We start from the raw sequence: 10,012 nt of genomic DNA, 5'->3' as shown, positions 1-10,012 counted from the left end.
TAGTGGACTAGCCTGCCTCTTGACGTGAGGTTTACATAAACTGGAAAGGTTTAAATCTTGCCTTAAATGGCTCTTTTACAGGTTATGGCTGTGCCTAAATTGTCTAATTAAGTGGCCAGTTTCTTTTCTGTCCTAGACCATTTATTTTATTTTACTTTCTTTTAATTTTACTTATCGCATTGCACTGCATTTTTTTGTCACTTATATTACTGCTGTTTTAGTGTTGCGTGGTCTGCATTTTTGGCTACTCATATATATATATATATATATATATATATATATATATATATATATATATATATATATATATATATATATATATAGTTATTTTTCTTAACCGTTTACCTTACTTTGTACAGCACTGTGGTTGTTTTTAAATGTGCTACAGAAATAAATTTGGTTGATGTAATTGATGTTATTACAATGGATGTCTTTTAGTACGTTTTACTGTACATAGGTGTATTTGCATGTGTGTGTGTATGTGTGTGTGTGTGTGTGTGTGTAGCGCATATGTGTGTATGTTACATACGAAGCCAAAGGAGGACAGAGTGTGAGTTCACAGTTCAGGGGTCAGTTTCAAGGTGGGCTGTCACAGTGCTTACTGTACATCTACATGGATGTTATTTTTAAGTCAGAACACTAAAATATTTAAAACTCCCCTTCTGAAAAGTAAATGTTGTGCTGACTCCTGGATTTTACACTGGCAGTAACTCAAAGTGTGCACCTGCACCTCACACATCTCTGCTACAATCTTTCATTGGTTAACAAGGGTTGAAATAATAATGCCCAGGAAATGAACAGTGCCCAGGCCCCAGGGCCGGCTACTCGGGGATAATGGAAAACTGTAAGAAAGCAGAATGCTTTGCTACATCAGTCTCTGGAGTCAGTCCAACACTGACGTGCAATGAACAGAAGCTGAGCTGTGAATATGGATGGCTATATGGAAAGAGATAGATAGATAGATAGATAGATAGATAGATAGATAGATAGATAGATAGATAGATAGATAGATAGATAGATAGATAGATAGATAGATAGATAGATAGATAGATAGATAGATAGATAGATAGATAGATAGATAGATAGATAGATAGATAGATAGATAGAGGGAACAAAGATTCAGAAATATAGACATAAAAGAGAGAAATATGGACCACCACAGATCAGGGTAGAGGACAGACTGCATGTGTCTGTTGGACGGAGGACAGGAAGAATGTGTCCTCCGCCAGTACTCAAGGACACTGGAGTATCACATTTGCACATACAGACTGACAGAGCTACACAAGAGCAACACAACTGTCATCTGAAGAACCCTTCATAAGATATTCCAACAGCTTAGGTGTGATCCGTTTGATTCTTACCAGGTAGTACAAAAACAAAACATGGTGGACAATTCAAAGGAACACAAGCACTTTTCACAAAAGGGAACCAACTCCCCCTAAAAATAAAAATTAAAAAAAACCCTGGAAACACACACGCACACATACACACGCACAGTCACAAGCAGGAGAGCACAGCGGCTGAATTCTCATTCATACACTGAACAGCTCTTAACATCACGAGAGCAAAATGTTCAGTGCCAAGCCAGAAGCAAGTACACATGCGTTGATACGGACACGCTCACACAGACACACATTCACGTAGCATAGAGTGCAGACAAGCCTATCAGATATAACACCGCAATAAAGGGACCATGGAAAGGAAGCAGGGATTGACTCAGCAGGGATTCGCTGCTTCGTGTTGTCTCTTGGAAGAAAAAAAGGATTATTTTTTTGACTGTGTTGTTCTGAAACGGACTTCTTTCAGATCATCTCCTTCTTGGGATAAAGGTCCATAGGTTTTGCCTCTACCCAATCCTGCGATGGCCCTTTACCTAATACCATTTCAGTTTATAGGATATGACAGCTCAAAGGTCATAGGTCATGCACCAGCAGTCAATCATGCATTACAGTTGACAGGAAGCACTTTTGTTGTTTTTTTTTTTCTCTTAAACTTTTGTACAAAAAGATCATGCCCTAAGCTAATTGTACATTTCTTTTTTTGTTGTTATTAAAAATGTTACAAAACTGCGTCCTCCATTTCTCTAGCACGGCTCCACGGTTGCCGTCGGGTGTGAGCGGAGGGTTGGGTGTGGAGAAGACGTTGGGATATGTCATACTCTTTTGTTTACTGATTTATCCTCCTATCTTCTCGCCTGTCATCCGTCCCTTGTAGTGTTTGGTCTCCCAAATGGGTTTGGGTGAAGGACGGTCTGACAGTGGAGGCCCGGCCCTGGAGAACAGCAGAGGAAGGAGTTGCACTCACAAAAAAAGAATTACTTCATCACGCTGGCCTTAAAACCCTGCTCCTAACCTAACCTTTGACCTGGCCATGAAACACATAGCTACTGCATGCTCCCGCCGCACTCTGACTCTATGCTCGCTTCTGGTGTGTATCTGTTAGCCAGCTGTGGCATGTGGGTCCTGCTCTGCCTGTCCCGTACCTTCAGGACAGTGTGTGTTAGGTTCAGTGCTTTACTCGCCGCAGACCGGCATGCTTAAAGGCCTGGGCGCTGCTCTTCACATCCATGCCCAGCTGCAGTGGGGGAGGGGGAGGAGGGGAGACATAGACTCAGGCATGCTGACACTCACCCACACCACAAATGAGCTGCTTCGCATGTGTCGGCTAACTACGGTATTAGAGTCAGACACCCACCTTGGTCATGACGTTCCCATGCCCATCGGCGAACTGCTCCTGAAGCAGGTGGTCACTGCTGAAGTGGATTGGGTCGTCTTTCTGCAAAGACGGACGGCAAGGTGTCACGTTTCTCATTGGTGAGCAGCCCAGCGCTGAAATACACCACTGTGTGGAGAGGACAGGCTCTCTGCCTGAACTGGACAGGCCAGTGGACACATCTGTGCCCACTGTCTGTCCAGCTGCCCGTCCTGGCGGGAGAATCTGAGCCCTCAGGGGCCTCCCACACGGGGCCTCAGTGGGGCCCATGTCACATACCAGCCTCAGCAACGCTTCCTGGGACACGCACGCCTGACTCTGCTCAAGCCCAGATATCCCCACAGCCTCCATGGCCTGCCTGCCTTTGGCCAGCGAGTGGCTGGGCAGGGCCTCAGAAAACGTCTCAATCCCCTGGATGAACGGCTGAAAAGCCCCGCTGCCTAGCCTGAGATGCAAGTTGGGGGGAACATACACCCACACGCAATACACACACATACGTAAGAGCTTGAGCATATATGCGGTGGGGACGTGAAACAAAGGAAATAGTCCGTACGAGGACCTCACCTGTCTCCGTTGTGCTCAAAAGCTTGTGTCAGCCCAGTCCTATCACACAGCTCAGCATAAATCTGCTGCCCTGTAAGCACAGAAAACTTTCCCTCTGAGCGCACATCCACTCTCGTCCCTTCTCCACCTCCTCTCACTACGGCCGCCACACTGCAGCCCGCCACCGCCTCAGCCCTCCTGTCCTCCGACCTCTGACCTCCGACCTGCCCGTTGGCCTTGGGGACGGCGCCGAGCCTCCCGTAGGCGCCGGGCGCCGGCTCGTGCAGCATGTCCTCTTCGTCCAGTTCCTCCTCCTCTTCCTCCTCCTCCAACTCCATGATGGAGCCGCTGGCGCCGCTCGCCCCGCTGCTGGGACGGCCGAGGCTGCTGCACGGCAAGCTCAGCGTGTTGGCCTCCGAGTCGTCAGCGTGGCTGCTGCCCTCCAGGGACGAGTCCTCCACCGTCACCAGGGACGGACTCACCCCGACCGGCCACACCTGCAAGTCCAACATCTCCAACATGGCGTCCTCCTCGTTGGTGGCGATTGGCGCGCACTCCAGGCCCGGCACCTCCTGCCAGTAGGACTCCACGCCCGGAGGGGAGGACAGGCCGTACTGCATGGAGGCGGGCGAGAGCAGCTCCTCCTGCACCCGGCTGTAACCTGAGAAACGGCCAGACAAAAAAAGGCAACGCTAACACCATGCATACGAAAAGTAGCAGGGTGGGGTTTGGGAGGGTGGGTGGGGCGGTGGGGAGGGGGTGGGGGCTGTAGGTACAGGAGAGGGATGCTGGGAACTGGGGCTGCTGGGTAATATATATGTGCATAAGAGGCAGAGGAGCTAAGGAGAAACTGAAGCTCTGGTTTGAAGGTATCTACCAATATCCCACAGGCTAACGGTGAAGGGTTATGAGTGGCTGGGACACAGCAGCATGGCACACAGGACCTTCCTTATTTAGGACTGTGAAACATAATTCATATAATTGTATGAATTCATGCTTGATATAATTGTATATTACCTAACATTCTCCTCAAACGAACAAACACACACTTTAACTTCAATTTAAACTAACCAGCTGATGATCAGCAGTGCTCTCATTTTCTTCATATAGATGTTACATAACGAATGTTAGGGGAATGTGTAATAAAATTTCAACATTTTAATATGTAAGTTTGGACTAAAAGGTTCCTTTACAACCCAGTAAAACCCAGTGAACTCCCAGCTGGGCCCGGACTGCTGTGGGCCACAACAAAGTCCTGCAGCCATGTGTGTTCTTCATCTTGGCCATAAGTACAGTAGTTTCTATAAGTCTGAGCCCACTGAGTCCAGCTGCAGTATTATACAGTCTTTCAACACCTAGGAGAACTGCATCATACTGCTTCACAAAGCATATTCAACATAATGTAGTTACTGAAGCAGCTGAAAAAGTAGTTTTCATGCATTTATTTACCCAGAAAACAATATTCATAAATGCTCATCCATATATAAACAGAGAAACAAATAAAATACCTCCATATCCACTATTTCCTCTGCTTGATTTAATCCAGATTTATTTTTCCACTATTGTTATAAACTGAAGTTTAATTTATTGTTACAGCATGTTTATAAGACGTTCTATGTACTCTCTGCTTTTGATTTTGGATTGTATAAATGTAGTGAATACTATTGTATAGTAAGCTGTAAATATATAAAAGACAGGTCATTTGTGGTCAAATATGTTAAGCAGAGGTTAATCCTGTGTCATAAAATCAGTCAGTTATTAAACATTTCACATTGCAAAGCATTTTTCTTCAGAAAAAGCATCTTCTTATTGTTATGATTTAACTCATCCTATTAACTCATCCTGCTATTTTAGAAATACCAACGTAGAACAAACATCTGAGAAGGTTGGGAGAAGGATGTTTGTATAAAACATTTGATTGGACAGTTTATGCATGGCATCATTTTCTTTTGATTAGCTTTTTCACAGGAAATGAGGTGGAATATAACTGCCAAAAGGTCAACTGTGAACTATAACTGTCACAAAAGATACATCTCTAACCCACATATTCTAACCCGAATATTATAGCCTATATATAACTACTGTATAGTTATATGTATATATACGTATAATTTCTGTGTTAGATGTTGTATTTAAAGATTTCTAGGTTATGCTTTATGATGTATTTTTTCTGTTTATGTGTTCAGGGGTATGTTTTATGTTTGTGTGACGTTCAGTGATTCAAGAGTCTTTTGTGCAAAATATTGTGTCTAGGATTTTCAGAGTATACTTTTTGGTTTTGAGTCATTGTGTTTGTGTTTTAAGTGCGTGTTACATGTTCATTGTTTAAAAGAGTTAATGTTTGTATCGTCTTAGTCTGTATATGGGTCTATGTTGACACATCTTGGTGAACTGCTTCTGTTCATGGTGGTGCCTGAGAGTTTGTGTTTATGCTTCACTACTTATTCGTTGGTGCATTGGTTTGTAAGTGCATTTTCGTGTGTTCAGTTTAGTCTTAGTGTTGTCGTTGCCTTGTCCTTGTGTTTCATGGTTTGTGCTACGTGTTTGTTTGTTAACTTATATTATGCCTCATCGTTCGCAATCTGTCTGTGTGTCATCTGTCAGTTATGTAAAGATGTTGATGTAAAGTGTCAAACGAGTTATAATACAAGACGCTCTCATCAGCATGTGTTCACACCACACTCGAAGCGTTACAGCAACTTTAACAAAAGTACAACAACCACCTGTAATATCATAGGAACTGGCAATGGTCTATTACCCTGTCATACTAATGGTGGGTTTTCTCAGTGGTTGCACAAACAGTTTTGGCCCTTTGTGATGTATGGCTTCACTTGTTAACCCAACCCCACACTTTTGTGCCTCTTTCGTTATGCTTATACACCGCTGTCACTTTTGACAAGCTCACAGTATGCTTGGACTTGAACATATGTAAAAGTGCTTTAAAAGCAAAAAGTCTAATATTAAGATTTGTTTCACTGAAAACAAAAGCTATTCTGGACTGCTATTGAACCCTAGAGATGTATGGTGTAAGTGGATTTATCCCGATGGATGGTATAAGTTGATTCAAGCTCTAAAAAATACATGGTGTGAGTGGATTTAAATCCTAGAGATACATGTTGTGAGTGGATTTAAACCCTAGAGATACATGGTGTGAGTGGATTTAAACCCTAGAGATACATGTTGTGAGTGGATTTAAACCCTGGAGATACATGGTGTGAGTGGATGTAAACCCTAGAGATGCATGGTTTGAGTGGATTTACATTTACATTTATGGCATTTGGCATTTTTATCTCATTTTTATAAGTTAAGGGCGTTGCTCAGGGGCACCTAAGTCATGGCCTCGGGTCTGGTGGCAAAATACAATCACATTGGATTATGATGACCTGCAGGAAATTACTACTGAAGTAGCCATGAGGCTTCCTAACATAAAATATTGATTTCTGATAAGATATATGTAAATACATTATTACATATTTCATAACTTTTGTAACGTTTTTTGTTAAATGTGGCTGCAAATCCCAAGTAGTCTCAGAGCAATTACCTCTAGAAAGAATGGAGAGGTTGAGAAAGCATTCGAGGAGAAAAACAGAGGCCTATGAGGATGAGGATGAGAAGAATGAAACGTTTGGGTGACACCATATGCCTCCTTGTGGGAGAACACACAGCTGGGGTGGAAGTGGTACACACTGTGACACACCACCATCTACACCCACACTAATATTCCACAAACACCACACAATACTCATTAGACCACTTAATATATATGGGGTGAATTCAGAAATGTATTGAGATACATCTGAATTCTGTCAGTTACATTACTGTGAATATTTTATTCCCTCCTGCTCTTTATCCCCTGTCACACACACACAACACACAAACACAGATTAAGACTGCATCCATAGGTTGCAGTATGTGTAAGTACCCAATTTCAGTACCATATCTAAATGGATCACTACAGTGAACAGTAAAAGGCAGCACCTTACGTGCTTTCATCTGCCTTTCTGTCACACGAGGCCAAAATGGATCTTATGAATGCAGCCCATTTGTTGTGGTACTCAGATTTAGAAAAATGATGTCACATAAAAAACACAGTCTGTACACATCACACACATCACACCATTGAACACTGATGGACCAACACATAGCATTCTAAAGACGTTTCTGCACCATCACATGGTTACAGAGACGTTGTTAAAAAATTATATATTTCTGTATCAGTCCCGGGCATCAGAGGACTTGTTAGAATTACACTAGAACATTTACCAGTTGTTACAACAGTTAATACACAGAAATCTACCAGTTTGAAGCACTATGTGAAATATATATAGAGAATACTTCATACATGAATGCATAGCATGCATATTTTAAACAAAGTATTAGGGGTTAAAAACAACAAAAAATATATTTTTATTCCTACAATACATTTCTTTCCAGCAAGACAGATATTAGCACAGCAAGTAGCATGCACATGCACAACAACTCAGCGGTACGTCACAGGAGGACACCGAGAACAACAAAAAACTAAGATGAGAGACAGGATGAGGCCCAGAGCTCATGACATTTTTATGAGGTCAGAGGTCGAAGAGGAGAGCCGTGAGGAGGAAGAGTAGGACGGCTGGGCTGCAGGTGACGTCAGTAGAAACAGAGAGACAGAGAACAAGACAGAGACGTGCAGATACAAGAATAATGCTGGAGGGCTTTTGTATGCCCTTTTGAGAGGGTGATTCCTAAGTGGGATATACATATATGCATGTATACGCAATCCTCTCTGTTCTTGTCACATATCTAAACACACCGACATGAATATTCCATGTCTTAATTGGTGGCTACCTTATGGACACAGCAAATGCCAGGTTGGACATTCGTAATCATTTACATTTCCTGCAAACAAGTACAATAGATATAGTCAGCAATGCTGTTAAATTAGTTTTTGTTCATGACTATGGTGAACATACTGAAAATCAGTCCATACTCCTTCTATGAATGACTTTGTTATTCTATCTTTTGTGATTCGGTATTTATAGGGTATTTAGGGCTGCAGTGTGCATATGTCGACCTCACCACCTGCATTTCTGTTCATGTAGTGAGGAAGTAGGAGCCTAGAGCACTAGACCAGAGTACCAGGCGTAACCCCTACAGTTCTCACAGCAATGACCTCCAAATGCAGACTGTTCTTACCATTAATGACACTGGGAGACAGCATACTGGATTCCTGCTCAGACAGCATGCAGGCCCCTTCCTCCTCGGGCTCACACACCGTCTGGCCCTCCAGACACTTAACAATGTCTGAGCGGTCGATGTTCTTCAGAGACAAACACAGGCTCTCCACTGCATTAAGAGAATCACGGGATGTCCACATTATGTCCATATCATTATGTCAATAATAAATTAATATTGAAATCTATTTGAATTTGTATGTCGTGGCATATGGAGGTATGAAAACAGAAAGGTAAACTTGGAAAGCTCTACGCAGAGACATTGGTTAGGCGACAGAGCGAGAAGGAATGAAAGACAAACTGCTCACTTTGGGCCCTTGTGCCCTCTCGGTTGGCCCACAGGTTGAGGAGAGCTAAGCTCTGGTCCAAGAGGGAGTTTGGGTTTTCAACTCGTATCCTGTTAATGTCATCAACACAGAACTGGAGCTCTCTGGCCAGTTCTGCAAAGAAAGAAGTGACACAAATAAACGAGACCCTGTAGAGACTGTGAGGATAAAGACAGCAAACAGCACAACCTGTCAGCTTTTGGAAAGACTTGATTATAGTATATTTTTTCTGGTAACACAGGTAATGTGTGTGCCCTGAACAAAAAGTGTGTCAGAAACTGTGGCGTGCCTTCCCTTTGAGCCATAGTAGACCCCCTCCTCACAGGACACACACACACACACACACACACACACACACACACACACACACACACACACACACACACACACACACACACACACACACACACACACACACACACATACCAGTCCAACTTAGGCCTAGCTGCTCAGCGATCAGTGTCATCTTCAGCTCGTTCTCATTCACGGCATTCGCTGTGACTGAAAACACAAACCGCATATGAGATCACAGATGTCGTCATTACTCCACAGAACAGACATCTTACAGATATAGAATGTGTAATAAAGATGTGGTTACTGAACAATGTCATTCACATAATTAACTTGTTTATCATTTTAAACATTAAATATGAAGATAACATTTCCTATAATGTCCTTTGCACATAATTGTTCATACTGCATAAAATTTATTCTTGGTTAATAACTTAATTAACTTCTATTAAAATATTAAAACTAATATGTGTATAACAAATTTACTAATATAAAAGTTCTAATATGATATATATATATATATATATATATATATATATATATATATATATATATATATATATATATATAATACAATAAGTTCTACTATATAATGTATATATATATATATATATATATATATATATATATATATATATATTCTACTATATATATATATATATATATATATATATATATATATATATATATATATATATATATATATATATAGTATATAATGTATATATATATATATATATATATATTATACTCGTATATTTTCTATATAAATATACACACACACAGGCAAGCACGCGCGCGTACACACACACACACACACACACACACACACATGAGAAGGTGACCAGAATCACATAAAATGCAAACAGTACCTAAGCAGGCTTAGTGATTCTCATGACGCAAATTACATGACTTGTGTGGATG

General features: G+C 41.7%; 1 protein-coding gene across 1 annotated transcript in view; it reads right to left on the bottom strand.

The window, feature by feature from the left end:
* Positions 1 to 295: 295 nt before the first annotated feature.
* The window catches only part of ank1b (ankyrin 1, erythrocytic b), a 101,579-nt gene continuing 91,862 nt past the window's right edge, over positions 296 to 10,012 (bottom strand). The window contains exons 36-43 of the mRNA XM_076979572.1: positions 9,224 to 9,298; positions 8,780 to 8,911; positions 8,434 to 8,583; positions 3,277 to 3,916; positions 2,992 to 3,157; positions 2,695 to 2,775; positions 2,483 to 2,574; positions 296 to 2,271 (exon numbers count right to left, since the gene is read on the bottom strand). Coding sequence (XP_076835687.1) covers positions 2,506 to 2,574; positions 2,695 to 2,775; positions 2,992 to 3,157; positions 3,277 to 3,916; positions 8,434 to 8,583; positions 8,780 to 8,911; positions 9,224 to 9,298 — 1,313 coding nt within the window. The 3' untranslated portion in view covers positions 296 to 2,271; positions 2,483 to 2,505. The remainder of the gene's footprint in view (positions 2,272 to 2,482; positions 2,575 to 2,694; positions 2,776 to 2,991; positions 3,158 to 3,276; positions 3,917 to 8,433; positions 8,584 to 8,779; positions 8,912 to 9,223; positions 9,299 to 10,012) is intronic.

This window comes from Brachyhypopomus gauderio, chromosome 18 (assembly GCF_052324685.1).
Source record: "Brachyhypopomus gauderio isolate BG-103 chromosome 18, BGAUD_0.2, whole genome shotgun sequence".
Lineage (NCBI taxonomy): Eukaryota > Metazoa > Chordata > Actinopteri > Gymnotiformes > Hypopomidae > Brachyhypopomus > Brachyhypopomus gauderio.
Note: the sequence above shows the minus strand (reverse complement) of the source record. Positions and strands in the feature narration are given on the sequence as shown.